At 45.8% G+C, this 21699-nt stretch overlaps 1 protein-coding gene and 1 pseudogene across 2 annotated transcripts; one reads left to right on the top strand and one right to left on the bottom strand.

The window, feature by feature from the left end:
* Positions 1-6660: 6660 nt before the first annotated feature.
* On the bottom strand, positions 6661-13576 carry LOC135917300 (uncharacterized). Of its 2 annotated transcripts, XM_065450856.2 has the most exons (4): positions 13197-13576; positions 10963-11034; positions 9616-9909; positions 6661-7210 (listed from the first exon to the last, which is right to left on the bottom strand). In XM_065450856.2, exons 2-4 carry the CDS (start codon positions 11018-11020, stop codon positions 6903-6905), a joined length of 660 nt encoding a protein of 219 aa, XP_065306928.2. In that variant the 5' UTR covers positions 11021-11034; positions 13197-13576; the 3' UTR covers positions 6661-6902. The 2 variants fall into 2 exon arrangements, with proteins under 2 accessions (XP_065306928.2, XP_070381545.1); XM_070525444.1 differs by lacking the exon at positions 13197-13576 and having other exon boundaries at positions 10963-11124.
* A 2522-nt stretch (positions 13577-16098) lies between these two features.
* On the top strand, positions 16099-21210 carry LOC135917347 (sentrin-specific protease 1-like; annotated as a pseudogene).
* The last annotated feature ends 489 nt before the right edge of the window (positions 21211-21699 follow it).

Below are 21699 nucleotides of genomic sequence, written 5' to 3'. Positions count from 1 at the left end.
TTTCTAGTCCTGTGACATACCCTGGTTGGGCCCCGAGGTGGGCGTTGTGCATTTCTGTCAATAATATCATGTAAGGCTTTGTTTCCCCCCACTCCCTGAAGAGGGCGTGCAGCGTTAAAACGGGAAGCTTCTTCATAAAACATTTCCCAGATACAACATAATGCACAGTCAACATGAAACCAAGACAGTTCGTGCAATATCCCAATTTATTCTCGCAAATATCTGATAGAAGCAGTCGGCTCAAGTTGCAAAGTAACTAAGATGGGGAACGGCAACCTGCTTCTGGAAGTTTGTGACAAGCTTCAATACAACAAATTGCCAAAACTCTTTGCATTTGGTGATATTCCTGTCTCAAAGGGCCCCCACAGGTCAATGAATGCTGTGTGCGGTGTCATCACTAATGATTACCTCCTTGAACTTAGTGAAAGCGAGCTATTAGAAGAATGGCAAGACCAGAATGTGGTACAGGTGCAAAGGATAAAGTTAAGGCATGATGACAAGGAAATTCCAACCAAGCATGTATTCATTACGTTTGCAGTAAGCAACCTCCCTGATTCAATCAAGAGCTACGCGTACAACCGTACATTCCCAATCTGCACCGATGGGTCAAGTGTCAGTGTTTTGGGCATGGGTCTCAGAGCTGCCAAGAGTGCGCTACTTGTGCAAAATGTGCATCGAAATACCATTCCTCAGACATCTGCGCTTCTGCAACCCACTCTGCCAAATGTGATGGAGACCACCCACCTGTTCGCGATCAGAAATAAGAAAAAGAAATGATCGAACGCAAGGTGAAAGCAAATGTTTCCTTCCAAGAAGTGCTCAAGCGTTTTTCTGTTGACCGCAATTGGACCAATCCGTCTTACACTGATGTGATGTGCAGAGGGGCAGCATCACATCCTTCGGCGGCCGCCTGAGTTGGGCCTGAGGGAGCTGATGGAGGTTACGCCATCAATGGCGCACCACTGAAGCACCTCTAAAGAGGCCATAATAGTAGATAAGGGTGTCACCTGTCACCATTTAAAGCCGCAAACGCCTCTTGAGGCAGTTGCAATCAGAACCATGCTGTTTGATAAGTCAGTCACAATTAGTTCTTTATACGTACATCCCTTCCAGCAAACAACTTTCCAAAACAGAATTCCAAAGGTTTAGCGCAGAACTTTCCGAGTCCTACATTGTAGTAGGAGATAGAAATGTGCGTCACACCCTCTGGGAAGATTCTCGTGATACGAAAGGACACTTATTAGAAAACTTCTCCACAGGTGCATGCTTACTAAATAAGGATGAGTCCACATTCCACAGTGTGGCAAACAAAACGCTCTCATTATAAATTTAAGCACTACAGGTGTGACCATTTCCCCGTTGTCATAAAATTAACAACTGATGTGACGAGTGCTGTCCACATCTGCTCCGGTAGAAAGTCGGCTGTGCTGACTAGAAGCGATACAGAGAGCAGGCACATATGACCTGGGATGACATCAGTACTCATTCTATTGATGATGCAGTGGCATATTTGATAGCAGTTGTAGTTGCTGCTGCATCAGTATGTATCCCTGAAATGAATGGACTGCCCTCTAAATTACATGTTCCCCGGTGGAATGATGAGTGTAAGAAAGCTCACAGAAATCAAAATAAGGCTTGGAGTCACCTTCGCAACTCTCCAACTAAGGAGAACCTGATCATATTCAAGAAAATAAAGTCTGAGGGTAGAGGGACGTGCCGCCATGCCAAAAGGGAAAGCTGGCAGATATATATCCAGCATTAATTATTATACTGACGTACGAAAAGACTGGAACAGGGTGAACAAAGAAGGCCGGCAAGCTCATTCTCTGCCATTAGTAAATACACAGGGAGACACCCTTGCGACCAGGTTGATGCTCTAGGTGCGCACTTGGAGCATGTTTCCATTACATCCCATCATACCAGCAACAGGGAGAGTGACTGCCTCTGGGTTGGAAAGGCACAGCCAATGGAGTATACAACCATCCATTTAACATGGTGGAGTTTCAGGCTAAATTGTTGTAACAAGTCCGCTCCAGGAAGTGACGGAATACTGTATGAAATGATCAACCACTTACTCTGAAACCCATAAAACACTACTGTCACTCTTTAACTCCATGTTCTCTGCCTGCTACATTCATCCCACCTGGAAAGAAGCAATAATCATTCCAGTAGTAAAAGATGGCAAGGACACGACTTTGGCCAGCATTTATAGACCTGTAGCCCTGACAAGTTGTTCGTGTAAACTATTTGCAAAAATGGTTAACCAGTGCCTCCTTCATTTTCTGTAATGTAACAAAATATTAGGCCCCCAGCAGTGTAGTTTCAGGGCAGGTAGATCCACAATTACCTTGTCCTCATCGAGACGAATGTTCACTGTGCCTTTCTGCGTAAACACTTTTTTTGTCAGTATTTACTGATATGGAGAAGGCATAGGACACCACGTGGCGTTTCAGAATTCTCCATGATCTGGCTAAAAGGGGAATTCGAGGCAATTTGCTTAATGTCATCCAAAGTTACCTGTCTAACCACGCAATTTGTGTTAGAGTTGGCAATGTCCTATCTCATCCACTTGTACAGGAGACTGGTGTACCACAAAGCGCTGTGCTAAGCTGTACCCTTTTCATTGTAAAAATGAATTCTCTGCATACTGTCATACCACATACAATGCTTTATTCTATGTATGTGCATGATGTGCAAATCAGTTACAGATCTTGTAATCTCACTATCTGCGAGTTACAAGTACAGCTTCGGCTTTAATAAATTTTCTATTCTAAATTGGGCAGATGAGAATGGATTCAAGCCGAATCCCCGAAAAGGTATGTGTCCTTTTCTTGAATAAGAGAAACATACTGTATTCTACCATACCCCATTATTGATCTTAATGGAGAACAGCTATCTATGAGCCACGACCATAAATTTTTAGACCTTGTTTCAGACTCTAAGTTAACTTTCATCCCACACTTAATATATATGAAAGTAAAGTGCCTGAAGACAATGAATCTACTGAAGCTCTTGTCACACACATCTTGGGGAAGTAACAGAACTTGCCTCTTTAGCTTGTACAAAAGTCCCATATGTTCGCACCTTGGCTACGAAGCCAGTCTAGGTATAACTCTGCTATGCCTAGTGCTTTGAAGATGCTAGATTCCATTCACCACTTCGATATCTGTCTTGCTACATGTGCCTTCAGGAATAGTCCTGTAGAAAGCCTGTATGTTGAATCCAACAAATGGTCTCTACATCTCCAAAGGACATATTTAAGTTTCTTCTACGCCCTGAAGGTTAAATCAAATATTCAGCAGCATCCATCCATGTCATTCTAATATTCACGACGTGTGCATTGTCAGGCAGTTCTATAACCGCCCAGCCACTAGGCCTCCTCTGTCCCTCCGGTTGGATGCACTGTCAGGAGTAACAGGCGTCCCTCTTCTAGAGAATGTCCTAATCCTTCCTACTCAGCTTCCACCACCTTTGGTGTGGCAGGCTTTCCAGTGTGATATCTCCTTTGGTAATTGTATCAAAACAAGCACCTGAGGCACACATATTCACATTTTCACACATCTTCAGGAGAAGTATTCCTGTGCTGAATTTTATACATATGCTTCGAAGTCTGCTGCTAGTGTTGCTTACATGGCTCCAGGACCATTGTTCTTAAAATCTGGTACATTGAATTCACATACAAATATTTTTACGGAGGAGGCATACACAACACTCTCTGCAGTTAAGCGCATAAAACAAACAAATTTCACTAGGGTTATTGTGTTCACGAACTCGATGAGTGTACTTCAAGGCCTAATGAGTGTACAAAAACAGCACTGTCTTTGACAAACTATAGGCATTGCTGTGCTCAGCTTATATGGGTAAATAAGTTACTGCCCTATGCTGGGTACTTGGCCACAGGCGTAAAAGGCAATGAAGCTCCTGACGAGCTTTTAGATACACCAGCACAAGCATACCCATTCCAGTCAGACACTAAATTATAAACCATACAGCATACATTGAAGAAGCACTGGTAGAAACAATCGAATACCCATGTATCCAATAAACTACACTTGATAAAACCTGAACTATGGCACTGGATATTGGAGAAAATAGCACAATATAAGGAAGTTATTGCTTGCATATAAAGAATAGGACACAGTTATGGTACATGCTCTTATGTCATTACGGGAAGCAGTCCTCTGACATGTAAGTGTGGCAATACTCTAACAGTTATTAATCTTCTTCAATGCCCTGCTATAAAAGCAGAGAGGAAAATGTTTTTCCCTTCTGTATATTGCGGCCACATCCCCCTGCATCCAGTATGTTTTCTGAGTAATGAACTGTGTTTTTACTTGTAAACTGTTCTAACCTTTTAGCCGAAACAAACATTTGGAGAATCCTTTGGTCAGGATATTTGTAGCACGTATCTACCAGCCCTTGCCTTTAAGGGCACTCTTGGAGCACTGTTACTGCTTTCACTGATATGTTTATTTCATCAACTATTAATGAAATTCTATTTGTCCTAATCGCAGCGGCCATTGTCATTGCTTTAATAGGTATCGATTTAGCACTATTTACAGCGATAGATTTTTAGGCATTTTTACACCAGTATTACTGCTACCATTAGCACTCAATTTTTCCATTTCATTCAGAATTCCTTGACAACACGTCATTTTGTGTCATGATGCTCTTTGGCCATATGTGACCCTTGTGCTGTAAGACCCCACACATGATGTTCAGGTACATGTAAAAAGCAGAAATGCTTTTCGTAAGACAACTGCTTGACTGATTTGAATTACATTTGTTGCATTTGAAAGCGAAAGTTAAATTCTAGCAGTTGTATCAAGCAGAATCATTATTTAGGACCTCATATCATCAAAAAATGCCAGAAATGAGCGTTTCATAAAAAAATTTAACCACGAAGTTTACAAAGTCATAAATCCAACAAAATAGTGTAGTTCTTGAACTGAATCCTTTAATCTCCTCAGTTGTCAAAAGTAATTAGAAGTTGAAACTTCTCAGTAGTCGGGAGATTCAATTGCAAATGGTATTATTATTACGTGTGTCAAATAATGTTACGTATAAGCTTGATTTTTTTATTTTACCAAATAGGTTCCGCAGAGACTTTATAGTTAATTTGGTTTACACGTGGAAAAATATTCCATATTTGGAGAGCATCTTTCATGAATATTTGTAATTCAGTTTACAGCCCACGTGAAATTGTTACAGTGCTTTTAATAGTTTTGCAAATGTCCCATTCACAAATTAGTGATAGGTTTGAGAGCTGTGTATATTGCAATAATTTTATTGCATTAGATGTGTTTTTAGATATATTTAGATTAGCTATGCTCTTAGATATGAGCTCCCAAGCTAGATTTCTTAAAAAGAAGCTAAAGAAATACACTAAGTCAGTTGTAACTAATAAATCATCCTTCCAAACTCTATTTTCTTTAATTAGTGGTTATGAGTTGATTTTCTGGAATTCTGCGCCAATGCAGGTTTTCCGCTACATCAATGATGATATTTCAAAGTAATTTTCATATTTTCATCGTGGATCAATTCTTGAAGCAAACTTTTTAAGTACAATGTAGTTAATCTTTACTGATAAAATTTTACCAGGCTTGAGCAGATGCCATCAAAATCGATGTTGTGGCAAATTGGTGCGAGAACTTCAAGGTGGTGTCGCCATCAACTTTGTGGCTTTGGATCTTTTGGCATACCATGCCTCTTCTCGTCATAAGATTGTCATTGTTTGGTACTCTTCAAGAGGAGTTTAATAATACAGCTCAAATTATTTTCCTGTTTTGTGTACCTTGAAAAGACATTTCTTCTCCTAACTCTGCATGCATTTGCATGTGTGATATGTAAACATGCTTCCAAAATGGAGGAAATACAGGAGGGAAGTCCTGGCAAGCTACTCGTACTCTGAGTGGACCATAAATATGATCGCTTTGGTGCAAACAAGGAAGGACGGAAGGGAACAAGGGGAGCGCAACATGGCACGTGAATTGTTAGAGTCGTTTCATATTAAAGAGCGAGGTTCGTCTTGCATTAGCGACACATCAGTTTTACTTTTGCATGCCGAGAGAAGGTGTTTTGATAGCCGGCTGTGATTGAAGTGTTGCGCGATTTAATCTGTTTTTTTATGTTGCGCCTGCATGTACGTATTCCAAAAAATTGGTGCTCCCCTTGTTCCCTTCCATCCTTCCTTGTTTGCGCCAAAGCAATCATATTTATGGTCTACTCAGCAGTATGAGGCGACTAGCCCAGCAACATGTACTCATACTCTGCCTTGCAGAACTAAACACGAGGGTCTTGCACACTAAACTGGATGCTTTTTCAAGAAAGATTCTCTGACCTTTCAAATAAAAATTGAATTTTCGTAATGCTGTATGGTCAGCAAGGGAAGATTTCAGGTGCGGCTCAGAATTCACAGGGGCCCTGTTTAGGCTCAGTGGTTCGAGCAGGAGGCAGTCAGGACTCCCTGCATCCAATCAGTCGCTCCAGAGTTATGCTGCAGAACATGATGACAATGGTTTAAATATGGCTCCAGTGCCTACAGTCTAACAGAGGTGGAATGGAGAACACTCCCTTGAAAGCACCTGGCACATGTTAAAAACGTCTTGGTGTGTCCCATCAAGGGTAACTGAAAGCGATTCACAGTGGTCTGCCACTGTGTTTCGTACAGCTATATGCACCTTTGAGGAATTAAAATCAGTCAGTCAGATCATGCCCTTTTTAGGTTCAGCAAGTAAGCAAGCCTAACAAGTGATAATCGGAATAGTGATAACCTAATGGTGATAATGGGAATAACAGTCCCAAAGATAAACATGAGATTTCTCTGGGCATGAAGTGGTGCTGCTGTGCAATGTGGCTTTTGGAATGGTTGATTTCTCCCACTGCCCCCCATAATTTATTTGTCACATTTTGAAGGTATACAGCCCAACGCAGCGAAGCAAAATGGCAAGTGCCCAGACAGTTGCAGCTGGTGGAACAGCCATTGGGTGTGCTGCTCCGTAGTAGGTCGGCCTGCGAGTGAAGGTCTCCCGATAAGACTTGTAACGCTGGTCACCAATGGTCACTCTGCAGCCGCGAACCCTTTGGCAGTTGGGGCTGTTGTAACGCGTGCAGCAGGTGGACTCCACTCGCGTCCAGAGGCTGTTGTAGCCATGCTGGATGAGGCAACAGGTGTCAATGTCCCAGCAGTATGTCCCAGTGGGGCAGTTTTCTGTGAAGAAATGCAGTAGAATGTACCAAATTGTTCCTTTTACTCTATCCCATTTAGTGCAATGAGAGGCATAGAGATGAGTTTGGGAAGGAAATTGTGAAAGCATGCTGGGCCCAATAAATGCTACTATATTCTGAACTTATAATCATTAGTAAGTGAACAAGGGAAGCCTCAGTGTGGTGCCTAATGTTTTAATAAGGGAAGTTCTTTACACAGAAGACTGCAGATATTAACTACAAGTTAGACAGCCCCTTGTTAAGACATTGGCACTGTGTTGAGGCTTTTCTTCGCCTGCTGCTTGCAATCCTATTCTGATATTCTTGTCTGTATGAATACTTTCTTGAAGCAGACAATGCTGGTTCGGGGCATTCACTACTTTCATGCAAAGGTTGTCTATCATGCGTCATGATCTGCTTCAGACTTTCCGGGCCGCTTGCTGGTACCGTGCCTGCGGACAAAAGTATATTAGCGAGTATATTTCGTTGCTTTTTGAAAAGTCGACAAGCCTGCACATCGTGCGAGAGGCACTTTAAAGGGACCCTGAAACTTTTTTTTTCTACACATGTATGAGTCGTTAGGGTAGGACCTTCTGATCAAGTGATGCATTTGAGCGCTCCGCGTAAAGTGTGTAATTTATTATAAGGCTTTAAAAATATGCGTCGCTGCCGATCGCAATGGCGCCGCTCCCGTGAGTTTTCAGCCGCACCCTCCCAGTTGACGTACTTAGCCCAATTGACGTCAGTTGGGCCAGCTATCCGATTGGCTGCCCAGGTCGCGTCATCGAGAAGTTGTTCATCTTTATGGTGAACAAATGTTGTTCGTAAAAGTTGGAATATTGATTAATTTGTTTCTTAAAAAAAAGTAACAGAAAGAGACTACGCGACGACAATTTATCACTGCACGCAAGCGCTCCCGGCACAACGCAAGTGCCGTCTGCTTGTGTTGCAACGTTCTCTGTGCTGACGCGAACTGCGCCGTCAACGTCGGTTTCGAGCTTCCTTTTCGCGAGCACCAGGGATCGCCCTTGTTACTTTGTAGGCTGCAAATCTAGCGATCGGCGACATGTGATGCTGCGACATCGTGTCCCTTAGCAAGGCTATAGTGCATCGGGCTGTCGGTATCCCGTTGGTGCCAGCATCTACGCGTTTGCGGCCGTCACTTCACATCAGAGGATTACTGTCAGAATAGAAAGTATTTTCAAAAAAATTATGCGGTTTTAAGTGCCAAAACCACTTTCTGATTATGAGACACGCGGATGTGGGGGACTCCGGAAATGTGGACCACTTGGGGTACCTTAACGTATGCCTAAGTCTAAGTACACGGGCGTTTTCGCATTTCGCCCCCATCGGAATGCGGCCGCCGTGGACGGGTCACTAGAAAATGTTAGCGTGTCCTGTATTCAGGTAAATGCAAGCGCAAGTGGACTGGGCGTTTTACCGGATGAGTGGAGGCGCAAGCGTGAACGGGCCTGCCAGGTGTTTGTCAACCAAACACTGAGCTAAAATGGCAGTAAGCAAATGTATTCTACTTTGCTGCTGGTGTAAACTTTCGGCACGAGCACACTTCCTTTGTACATTTTTGAAAGGTTTACCCCTGGTTAGAGCAATAAGTAGCTCTGTGTTTGGCTAGTTAAGCTCTGTTCCACCAGGTAGCTGCACCGTGCAAGCCGCTGACGTTTTACGCTAGAGCCTTACGCCTCCGCCCACTTGTCAAAACGTTCAGCTCGCCTGCGGTTACCGCAATTACCTGACACGCTCGGCGCTGCGGCAGAACGCTCGCAATACACGCTGATTGGATAGCTGTCGCGGGGGGTCGACGGCCAGGCGGTTGGCGGTGGAGCTTGGAGAGGCTTCGCGCGCTGGCTTCGAGACAACCGGAAGCAGACGACACGACATGGTTCGAAAGGTGTCATTTTACTTCACGGCTGAGACGAATGGGGGGGGGGGGGGGTGGCGCATGCAAGACGCACTGCCCGCCAACGTCACCGACTGTGGCACGTGACCTTGACAAACAACGCGCAAAAACACCGCCACTGAGAGAACACCGCGCAGCAAAAAAAAAAGAGAGAGAGAGAGAAAAAAAAAAGGAAGCAGGGCTTGCGACGTGACCGTGACCCGATTCCTCGGCTCCAAATATGGGTCAAAGCAGATGCAGTTATTTGAGAACGCTACTATAGGCAGGAGAGAGAGAGAGTCTATGCGCTTGCACAGAAGGTCGCCTCCTGGCCCCCCGTAGAAGCGCGACATTTCAATTTATCCTACCTCCTCTAATAGTGAACTCATTCGTAAAATCCTTGCGGTAAAACGCTGCGCTCTTCTGCACTTCGATGTACAGTCGAAATGTTCAATAGGGCGCCTGACGAGGGGGCGCACCTTGAGACACGCGACACAAACGCGCTGTCGTACCCGATCGCAGGAAGTTGTTCTGCGAGAGCGCGAACCCCTGGTCCGGCACTCCGTAGCGTCCCGCGGCGTACGAGGTCGAGTGGTAGCCGCGCGTGCCGGTCGCGTAGTTGGTGATGGGCTGCGTCCGCGAGCTCGACGAGTAGGAGGAAGCGTAGACGGGCCTCTCGTCGCCGGCGATGCGGACGCAGTTGCGGTACCGCATGTCGCACCGGTAGCCGTAGGGACAGCACTTGTCCGGGTCCCGGCAGCAGTCGTCTCGCACGGGCCGCGACAGGTCGTGCTTCCAGCCGAAGCCTGCGCTACGTACGTTACACTCTTAAAACGGTTGCACCCTTTGGGGTGTATATTTGTCCCACAACGATAATGGTCATCTGCCTTGCTTGCGTTTCCTTTCTTGAAAACTCGGCCATAGAGAGAGAGAGTCTATGACTCGGCGCTCGCTACTTTCCTGTCGAGAATGCTGCGTCACACTTGATAACGCGCATGCCGTTCGTGACTGGAAAGTACCGGGCTCGCAGCGTTAAAGAAAGGAAATGCGGGCAGCACGGATGACTATTATCGTTGTGGGACAAGATACGCCCCAAAGGGTGTAAATTTTTCTAAGAGTGTAGAATTATAAGCGCTATATACGCGACATTCCGACGCACCTAGCTCCTTCTGTTTGTTGAAAAAGGACGTGCAACGAAGGATAATGTTGAAGTGGCGTTAAAAAAGTTGTTTACTAACATGTATAGGTCCTGGACAGCTTCCATTTTTGCCCCACTGACTTTGCCCGCTAAGTTTAGCAGGGAAGGAAGACAAGCGTGAGTAGCATGGGGGTGCGTGAACACGTGGTTGAAAACAGAACAAGGGTTCATTCAGATTTCTTGCGACGTCGAAAGTGAAACATCACTATCAGTTATTCCAGCAGAACTTTTTGTTGGGCTAGTTGGTGCATGCTACCGGTGTACTAAAGCGCCGAACAGACGACACAAAAGAGAGACGGACGAGCGCTCGTCCGTGTCTCTTCTTGTGTCGTCTGTTCGGCGCTTTAGTACTTCAGTCACTATCAGAACCTTAAATATGTCGACCCGAATGGCGCAATGGTTGATATCTGGTTCCGTGCGTGGACTCGCAGGGTCGTTTGTATTAAGCATGCAAGTAAAATTTGCAAGTGTAATTTTATTACATCGATACCAATATTTCAAGAAACAACAACTAGAAATGAAGAGAGGAAAGATTAAGTATCTTATACGACACATAACGTACGTGTCCACCTCGTCAGATTTTGCCAATATCACACAGTGCACTTTGACACCCGCCTTTTTGCATACACCGTAGGAAGCTTAAACTGATAACTATACGCACATTGTGCAATCGTCGCCAGGCCAAGGACCACCCACGCCGCCTTGCTTGGTCCCTTCATCGTCACCGCGATGTCTGAAATGATTTACGGCAGGCGTCAGATGTTCATGGACCGCAGGATTTGAGGAAACGTTGAATTGTCCACCATTTTGTTACCGGATAGCAAGTAAAGCCGTACAACACGGTGTTCGCATGTAGTAGTACAGACTGTAAATACGAATACCAGCCTGTGAAAGTATTGTTTCTTTTTTAATGATGCTACGCTTTGGAAACTTATACGACGCGGATAGTGTGCTGAAAGGAAACAGAAAAGGCTCCACATGTTGCGTTTATTGATCACAAATGCCATGAGGTCTAATTACCATGCTTACAGCCACAAAATGGCCAAGTTCTGGATGAATTGCATTGCAGGGACGGTAGGAAAATTACGAGGAAGAATGGTCAATTGCACGAACAGTATGTTTTTTTTTGTTGTTGCTAAACTTGCTTACCATAGCAATACTCGCAAGGTTTGTAGCCGTCCGAAAAAATCTTGAAAACTCGCTTGAACAAAAAGCACATTTTCGTGGTCTTGAGAACCCATAAATTTAGTGCACCGCCTAAGAAACCTTGTAACACATTTATGACTAAGCTCACTAGATTTTTCTGGGACATGTGGGTATAAATTTCGTGCAATCGAAAAGTCAAATTCTGTCCGGTTGGGAGCTTAGTTGAGTGCTGATGTTTGTTAGGTCTCTAATCCTTTTCTTTTTTTATATATGTACCTTTTTGTTTTGTGTGCATTGAAGGAAAGTTTCCGCATGGTTGACGGCAGCGTTTTGCATTTGAGCCGTCAAACGTGTATAGTGTTGCTTTTATTCCTCGAAAATTCCTGGCCAAGGCGTTGGAAGTTCTCCAGAAGCCTTGAATTTCCCTCCCTAGACTGCTAAGAACTATGTGCTTCCGAGAGAGAATGTGCAAAAAATTTATTTAACGAGAAAAGAATAAAAGAAATTTATTTGACATCCATCATTTAAAATTATGACGGTACACCTTCCGTCTGGCTAATTCATTGGTCTGTATCGGCCGCAAAGATTCTCGTGGTATCTTGGTATTTCAAGCAGCCGAGTTATGAACAGATTATCGAAGGCATGGAAGTGCCGCCTTTTGTTCTTTACTCAACTGCAGATAACCGGCGAATTGGATATTGCTAAATTTAGCAAAGGCGTTCAACGCATTTACGAAACCTCATAAACGTCACGTTTTTTTTTCTGCTCGAATGAAACTTGTAAGCCAGAGCTCAAACCTTACGTGCGTACTTTTCATATCACGTGACGAAACCTCTAACCGAAAGTGTAACAAAATACCTTCCCAAGTTCGGAATTAAGAAGCCATGTTGCATTTAAACATTTTTGTTTAACATTTGCGTGTAAATGTCGTCAGAGCGTTCTATATAGCAAAAGTTTTCTCACGTTCTGTGGTTGAGAGCAGGGTACTGTGTTTCTCTCTTACCTTTTATTCAAAGCCAGCGAGCACTGACACCTGCAAATGCGCCACGCAGAACATGCGGCTCGTGTGACGTAGAAAACTGTGACTACTGCTGAGGCGCTTAATTTCAAAGTTTCGCGAAGCTCTGTCAATCAAAATGCCCTTAGAAGGATGTTGGCCTGTTCCAGTTACTATCACATCCTTTAAGGTGCGACTGCAACGCAAGTGAATGAGCTGAGAACGTACGTGTACAACACTCATGTGCTCCGTGTGGCGGGCTCGTTCGCGCTTATGTCACAATCGTATCTTTCAAAAAATGCAGTGTCTTTAGTTTGGCTTAAGATACGTGGTAGGATGACGGCACCGATGATAGGCGAAGTCTGATGACGAAATCTATCTCCGAACCTTAATCTCGCTTTCATGCCACTGAGCGTCATGGTGTTGTCAGTAAACAAGAGAGAGAACATGTGAATACGTACAGTAGCTCAAGCATGTACCTTGCCTAATTTAATATCAATGGCTGCTAATGTGCGACGGCTGTTGTGTTGTCTACGCGAATGAATTATTTAGAGCTGAAATGTCCTCGGAGAAAGTCGACGTCTACCTGTACCGCCGGGATCGTGGGCTGTGATCGCGTGCGAAGAGCTGGTCTGCTTGAACTTGTTTTGACTCGACGCGTTCTGGCAGCGCTCTACATGGTTTCGGGTTCCCCGCAACCCGTGGTAGGTAGGCTACGCATTCACAAAATAGATTCGCACGCACGTACTTACCTACACCGAGTCGTCGCTTTGCGTGACAAACTGGCGTCTTCGGAGATAGCAGACTCGCAGAAGAGGGTCTATACAGCTTCCTGCAGGAGAGCGTCTAAACGGGGTCAAAACCGAACCGCCTGCGCTGTTGTATCGCCCGCTACAATGTGACCCATGCGAGGCCGTGGAGGACTGTCGTCGCAGCGCGTATATACCGGGCGGTGAGCGCGTGCACACACACACAAGCGGCCGGTGACACGCGTCAGCAGAGATGCTCGCTCGAGGCTGCTTTCGTGTGACGGCGATCAAACAATGGTCTCGCCCGAACGACGAAGGCCTCCCCGTTGGCGTAAGCCGTCCCCCGGCACTCGCCTTGACTCCCGATCCGGACGCAGGGTCTGTTCAAAAAATGGTTCGCGTAAAAGTGAGATGTTTCAAGGCATATTTCTAGCCTTTGATGTGCAATGTGATGTGCCTTTGATGTGCAATTCCCTTGCCTTTTTTTTTTACATCGTTCTGTTTGCACCATTAATTGATTTAGGCATTGTGTTTTGATCTTTTTCACGAAATGTTTCTGTGAGCAATATATCATTGTAAAGTCTGTATATTTTATGGATGTATACGAACGTATCTTGTATATGCCTTGTACTCGATGTCTGCCCGTCCTGCAAGGACCACAATGTGGTCTGCAGTATGTACTAAATAAAATAATAAAAATAAATAGATTGCGACAACTGGACGTTCTGGAATGTTAACGAGCGAAATGAGAATTAAAGAAATATCGTTAATAGAAACTTCCCCACTAAATGTTTTGCAGCGCACTTCTACACGTTCACTGACTTATTATGGATCGCGCAGTGGAACGAGCACGATATCTCACCGGCTTCTCTACAACGTTAAGTTGTTAAAGAAGCGAAGGATGACTGCTGGTAAAGCGAAACATTTAAGCCATTTAACAATTTACAGCCAAACGCGGGACAGTCAATTTCAACGGAAAGATAAATTACTGGCGAATAGAGTACACATCACAATCCTTATAGTTTTGCGTGTGAACTGTATATGCGGGTCTTGAAGTGTCCACAACCATTTCGTACACACTTCACAGATAGTCATTGTGAACAAAAGAATAAAGATGAAAAAAAAAGATTTCGCGCAGTTCTGCAATACAACACGATAAACAATTGGATTACTGGAAGAGGCAGACATTGCTTGCACGAGAAATTGAAAATTCCAATTCAGTCGACTAGTTAACATTTCAGTGCATAGCGTTCGGCTTGTGTAATTATGCTAGCCTTCGCAGTCTGCTACTGTGGCAAGTGTAAACGAGGCGCAAGCCTTGGTGAGGCCTTGAGATGGTTTCTTACTTGCGTCCCACTACATCGCTCTTGTAATTTGCTTTCTCTTGACGCTGAAGTAAAAGGACTCGACTAATCTATTCTGGGCACCAACTTGTGATTTACGAATGTGAACTTCTGAGCTCGCAATGACATACCACACTTAGGAGGAATTCGGAGGATGGTACCAGTATCCAGGTGCCCCCCCCCCCCCCTTAATTGTGCGACTAAATACATTGCTTTTTAAGTTTAATTTGTCCTGGACCTCTTAAGACGGCGTTTTGTTAAAAAAAGTAAGTGGAGCGTCAGACACTAACCTTTACGGAACACGAAATCTTATTACAAGCTGAATAACTGCGCAGCCTCCCAACTCAGCCCACTATTCGCATTTACAGCCTCTGTACCAGTATACGTGAACAACATTGTGACGTTCGGTTTCACTGACTATACCGTTACAGGCAGGCTCGCAAATTGAACGTTTTTCTGAGATCCCGTGTTCCGTAACGTTTTCGTGGTTGACTGTACATTTCTTGCCGCAAGCTTGACGACGCTTACCTAAAAAAACTTGCGCCAGATTTAAAATTGTTTCCACACGGGCGAACGTGCCTCGAGGACTCACCGGACTGGTTCCACGGCACGAGGTAAGCGGACAGCTCTTCGCCACAGTGCCGCGTCTGTGCCACGAAACGAAGGGGAATAGTATAAGGTTGAAGGGGGCTGTATGCATGCATCAATAGGCGCGGCACATCTCATAGCGTCCTTTAGTGTTCCTTATTGTGGTCACGAACGAAGTTCGGGACTTTTCACGAGACCTCGAAAGTGCCGCGGTGGTGATGGTTAGTGGCAGCAGCATGCAGCCGTAGCAGTACAGTAGTAGTAGTAGTAGTAGTAGTAGTAGTAGTAGGAGCAATGACACTATTCCGTAAGGTAGGGGAGAGTATTTGTAGTATTTGTCAATATTCCTTTCTCTATGACCAGGCAGCCCACAGGTGTCACATGTTTCATCTTCTTGTCTGGTTTCCGCGCGCTGCGAAGTTAGCGTTATGGATCATCAACCAGCCTTCTGTCATAACTAGCCGTGAGATGCGTGCAGTAGATCTTAGTATTTGTCGTCGCCTATAATTCGAACACGAGCAGACGCTATCCACGTGTGTCCCCCCATTCGAATGCCCTTTCCAACCTGTATTCCTTGCAAAAGGATAGACAGTTGGGCGAGTTGGTACGGTAACATGATTTTGGCTTCTAGCGCGAAGTGAAACAAGGTGTCTGGTCCTTTCTGTGTCCTTGTTTCACTTCGCGCTAGAAGCCAAAATCATGTTACTGTATTCCTTCCTGCGCAAGCAGCGGTCGCATCGGCCGGCAAAAGCCGTTCCTGGAGTTCCTGTCGCCGCGGCCATTGAATGCTGTCGCCCACCGCGGAGGCGCCGATGCGACCGGTGCCAGTCATGTAATATCTTACGAGGTGCGTATACCCCGGAAAGCGATCGTCCGAGATTACGCGGCCCCAGAAACACGGCACGCGTTGCCGCCGGCGTCATCAAGTAGCTTGTCGGCAATCACGTTCCCGTCATTCCCTTGGCGTACGCGGACACGGCCGTCAGTGACGCTACCAGAGGCTGCTGGAAAGTTTCCGCTGCGCACGTTTCCTCTGCACACGCTTGCGGCCCATGGCTGCTGTGGCTTATTTGGTTGCGGCGCCGACCGCGTCGAGTTTTTGACTGGACCGTCTGGTTGAATTGACTGCCGGCTGCACGGGCTCGACGGCGCTGTTCCTGCCGGTTCCTTCCGCGGGCGGACTGGTTCCACGGCACGAGGTAAGCGCACAGCTCTTCGACACAGTGCCGCGTCTGTGCCACGAAACGAAGGGGAATAGTATAAGGTTGAAGGGCTATATATGCATGCATTAATAGGCGCGGTATATGTCACAGCGTCCTTTAGTGTTCCTTACTGTGGTCACGAACGAAGTTCGGGACTTTTCGCGAGTCCTCAAAGTGCCGCGGTGGTGATGGTTAGTGGCAGCAGCATGCGGCCGTAGCAGTATAGTAGTAGTAGCAATAGTAGTAATGGTAGTAGTAGCAATGACAATCACTATTCCGTAAGGTTGGGGAGAGTTCTGAGAGATCTGCATGGAACAAAGAATGGTTCGCTATTACGGGGCTTTTCAGCGAACTCTAGCCAAAGCTTAAAAAATATGGCCAAACACTCGCCGCGCCGTCCGCCTTATAGTGCTACGCATATATCTTCGACAGTTACCGTTCAAGGTGGTTCGGCTTAATTTGTGCGGCGCCTGGCGCGGCGTAACCAACGCGTTAATATGCAGCGTAGGCTGCATGTGCATACGTAATTAACGCACAAGTGGCGCAGCACCTCGCCTTGGGTCTCCTTCAGCCACTTTCCGTCCTCATTGGGCTAGTTTACCATGGTGGCCCCATTCTGCTTGCTATCCCTCATTTTAATGTATAGGCTTAGAAATGTCAAAAAACATATGTGCATAATAAGCGCTCATATAATTTCTATCGCTCTCGTGCGGGGTTGTCATTGGTGTTGTGAACCTTCGTTATTTAAGAGCGTTTATTTGAAATAACATAGGTCGAACATTACAAATCTTTTGCGGTGGTCATACTTTTTATTGCTGTATTCGTACTGTAATTAAGATGAATATAACTTCTCGCATAAAAAGTTACGATACTGCGGATTTCTAATTTATAAAGAAAAAAATATATATAATGCAAGGCGGCAGCTTAAAGGTCATAACGTGGTGCGAGTAACCAGGGAAGTGAACAAGAGATGGCAGAGCCGGTGCTTGCGTCGTGCAAGATCCCACCTGTGTCGCGCGCATCGTTATCGGTGATATTAAGACCGCTTCTCATCCGGCCAAGTCGGGCTGAGTCACTTGCGTTTCGCGAGATAACGATAACACGGCCTAGAACCGTCACCGCTGGTCGGTCGCTTATGCTGTTTCGAGGCAAGAAACCAAGCGCGTTGAAGCAGACGACGCAGACGAGAGGCGTTTTCGACTAAATCGCACGCCTTTAGCTACCCGCTTAATCTTTACTCGGGAAAACTGTTTCGCGTTATCGAGAAGGTTATAGGGTGTAGTTGCCTCCGTTTCAGTTTCTTAGGCAAAGCGTCAAGTTTGCGTCGCGTTACGAAATCAAGTCGGCGCCATTTTGTGCGCATCACGTTTACGTCATAACGTGAAGAAAAACTGGCCAGGCTTAGCTTGGTTAAGCCAAGAATGCGTTGCATATTGCGCGAGTTGGGGCCCGGCTTTTCCTCCGGCTGGCGTGACGTCACGTCACGTGGTTGCGCTAAAGGTCAATGGTGGCTGCCCGGCCGCGCCCAAGGGCTGAACTGAGTGATTGCAATATGCAACGCATAAAATGGCGCACTGCCCAGGATGGAGCCTCTGATATAGGGTGGCTAGAATTCTAGCCACCCTACCTCTGGTGCGTTGCCGCCTGAAATGTTCCGGGACTTAGACGCAGGCGTTGGCTGCGCGGTTTTCGTCAGCGATCGTTATCGCTTGCGACACGTAAAGCTCACGCTGGTCCAAGCCTAAGTTACGTTGATTACTTACATGTGAATATCGTTTTTCTTTTTGTTTAATGAACGTCTTAGGCTTATTATAAGCCCGAGAAGAAATACTGGTAAATCTCAGAGCCCCCGAGTAATTTACTATATACGATAGCTATTCTACAAACCATTTTCGATTACCAGGAAGTGCGGCCACCACGGCTGCCGCAGCGTACCCGGTCACTGCCTGGCTGTCGCCAAAGGGGTCACGTGGGAGCGCTTGGCTGCGCAGTAGTTTGTTGTTGCTAATTTCGTTATTAGCTGCTCGATATTTGACTGGTTATACTGACAGGCACAGCAAAAAAGTCATGCTCGCCACAATAAATTGTATGGTCAGATTTTTTTTTTTTTGCCCGTAGTTTTGTCGGAACATATAAAGGGTACCCCCACGATCATGCAGCAAGATTTAAAAATACGCAAATGCCTTGTATCTGTCAGAACCAATGTAAGTTCGTTTGCAGTTGCTTGGAGATATATAAATTTTTGCGTTCGGCCTAGTTGGATAATTAGTGTTAATTAATAAACTTTTCAAACATTATAAATGGATGAAAGATGTCAATGGGTAAATTGTGCAGCCACATGAAAAACTCCCGATACAGCTTTCTGTTGCTCAATACGTGCTACGTGTTTTTCCGGGCGATAAAGAAGCGGGAGCGCATACATTCATGCTGCTCTGCAATTTTCTCATTTACACGTTTTATATAATTATAATATTAAAGAAGTTAAATAGTTAATGAAAACTAATGATCTAATTAGACGGAATGAAAAGTTAAATGAAGCAAAGAACACGACATATGTTTGCGAAATGCGAAAACACCTGTGTACTTTGATTCAGGTGCATGTAAAAGAACCCATGGTGGTCCAAGTTATTTCGGAGTCGTCCCCACTACAGCGTGCCCTGTAATCATATCATGGTTTTGGCACGTAACACCCCATAGCTTAAATCTGTGAATGGAATGATGGAGGCGATATGAAAACAGCGACACGATAACCACAATAACTTCTTTTAAGGACGTATTAGGCATCAAACAACTGTCTTTGTGAAATTAATGCTGAGGATTACTGCTTCGCGGTGAAGTGCATGGCTTACTGGGCCGGAAATGCTCAGTTTGTGGCTTCTTGTTACTATGCTAATCACCCAACAACCTTGAAATTTTGCAAGTGTCATCTTTAGTTCTTTGACTCTCTATGCCTTACGCTATCTCTGTATCTGTGATTGCCTGTCTGTGAAAGCGATCTCCAGTATGCACATATTGGGACATTACGGCCTTGCACTGAAAAGGAAGTGTGCTATGAGTCGGGCCATTTATCTACCCAGCCTGTGCCAAAAAATCGTGAACCATTCTACTGTGTGAGGGTGGGCGACCGGCGAAGGTGTTTAGAACACGACACAAAGGTGACACAGAATTTTGGACAAATGCACGTACGCCGCTGGGTTGTCGGGTGGGCCGCATCGGTGTGGAATCGCAAGCGATACATCTGCAACACGAAACGCCTAAACAACTACCTTTCCGGTCTCGACACATCCACAATGAATTCACCGACAACGACCACAGGGGTAGTGTCATCGCAACTAACCCACGCAAAGTGAGTAGCCACGAACCTTACAGGGCTATGAGCCATTGCATTGTTGCTTCTAGGGCAATGAGCCATTGGCGAGTTTTCGACATGCCGTTCAGTGTGTTGTATGCGTGATTGGTAAGGATAGAAGCACTGTTGCCTTCGTTTTGCTGAGTGCTTGTAGCCTCTGCCTTATGGGGCTATGAGCCGTTGCAATTTTTGGCTTGCTTACGGGGGTATGGACCATTGATGATGATAGTTTTCATTGACAGACCAAAAATGCACGAAACCCTAGCCATATACAGCTTTGCTGTAAAAGATTTCCTATAGCGCAGGAATCAAATCAAACTACTTTTTTCTGATCGGCAATGACTCTGTAGTCCTAGCAGCGTCAAAACAGTTGATCTCAATAATACCGACAACACATACCGAATCCTTTGTTTTAAGATTTTGCCATTTATTTGTTGCTGTCTGGGCAGAGAGCCAGTAGCAAGCGCTAAATGGGATTGAAGCGGGTGGTATGAGCTTGCATGGGGCGCTGCCATGTTGCTGCGTAATCACGGTTTTGATGGTTATAAGAGCTGCCGGTGGTAACCGTTGCAGTGACCATGGATGACGAGTGGATTCGGAGCCGCCTTCAGAGGGAGCGCGGGCGAGGTGACAAGCATCGTGTGGTCGTGCGGAGTTCGGTCTACAGTCACTCGCGGGGACCTGAGAACCGTGCCCGGCACGAACTGGCCGAATGACGTCGTCACTGACTTCAACACGGGGCTTGTGGGCCGAGCGTGCCAGACGGTCTCCGCGGAAGTTCCAGACGGTCTCCGCGGAAGTTCCAGACGGTCTCCGCGGAAGTTCCAGACGGTCTCCGCGGAAGTTCCAGACGGTCTCCGCGTTCATGCGCTGACCACGCACCGGTTTGTTATGTTGAGAACGGCGATTGACGTCCAGTGGCGCACCGACGCCGTACGCCACTGGACGGGTACGCTTAACTCGGTGCTCGTGCCCATCCACGACTTCGACCACTGGTCAATCGCCGTTCTCAACATAACAAACCGGCCGTTTTGTACGGATCGATGAGTCACGAGAGCTGGAACTGCTGCCAGGTGTTGATGGCATACCCGAGGAAAGAGCACAGAGACAAACGGCAGCGTCCGCTCACGATTGCGGTGTGTTTATGTGTGTCTATGCGAAATGCGTCGAGATGGGCGTACCGTTCAATTGTTCCGCCCGCGACATTCGGCCGTTGACACATAGAATTGCCTTTGAGATCTTGTCGGGTAAGTTGATGGATCACTGACGCTCGCCGCCGCTCCCTCGGAAGATTATATTAAACGTTTTCTCTCTGAAAGACAAACTATAGTGTGTGGCCTGGCAGACACGTTGCTGATTGCATGCAGCCTCCACCCTTTGTTCACGCGGATTTTAGTGTTTTATAGTTTTATAGATTTTATGGTTTTATTGCTTATGTAGTTTTATTTCTATTATCGATGGTTTACGCTTTTACACGTGTATATTAGTGCATATATATTTACCTATTTGAAAATAAATTTCAATTGAAAGTCGGAGCTCGTCTTCGTTTGTCCATCTGCTGCTGCGCCATTGAAACGTAGTGAATGCCGCTGGCTTTTGCACTGTGGTTGCACGCTCTTACTGAGCCGCCACGGCCACTAAGACAAATATATCCTTCGAAAAGCTTCTTTTGGAAATTTGTTGCTGTCATCCTCAGTTCCAGTCCTCATCTCGATTTCTCAATTTCATGTTTCCTGGCTTTCGACTCGGGTTTAGCCCGAGCGGTTTTTTTTGGGGGGGGGGGGGGAGGGCGTTTTCACGACTCTATGGTGAGCTTCATCTCGTGCGAACGTCAGATGGAAGGGCTCGGATAAAGCGTTGACTCAATATTGTAGCATATAACGAGTATCCAATGGAAGAACAACATATAGTCGAGGTTCGTAGGCGATAAGATGCAGTGACAAGGCGAGGAAATCTGCAGCTTTAGAATGCATGGGCTGGGATGACGCAGGATGGGGATAGGTGGAGACATCTGTAGAAAAAAG

Source organism: Dermacentor albipictus, chromosome 9 (assembly GCF_038994185.2).
Source record: "Dermacentor albipictus isolate Rhodes 1998 colony chromosome 9, USDA_Dalb.pri_finalv2, whole genome shotgun sequence".
Taxonomy (NCBI): domain Eukaryota; kingdom Metazoa; phylum Arthropoda; class Arachnida; order Ixodida; family Ixodidae; genus Dermacentor; species Dermacentor albipictus.
Note: the sequence above shows the minus strand (reverse complement) of the source record. Positions and strands in the feature narration are given on the sequence as shown.

Bases quoted from the DNA above. Each gene is read 5' to 3' on its own strand.
- LOC135917300 (XM_065450856.2), bottom strand. From the start codon at position 11,020: ATGAAGGGACCAAGCAAGGCGGCGTGGGTGGTCCTTGGCCTGGCGACG. The intron at 9,910-10,962 runs GTGCGTATAGTT...TACGTAGCGCAG, and splicing joins CCTGGCGACGATTGCACAAT to GCTTCGGCTGGAAGCACGAC. The intron at 7,211-9,615 runs GTACGACAGCGC...ATTTCTTCACAG, and splicing joins GAACAACTTCCTGCGATCGG to AAAACTGCCCCACTGGGACA.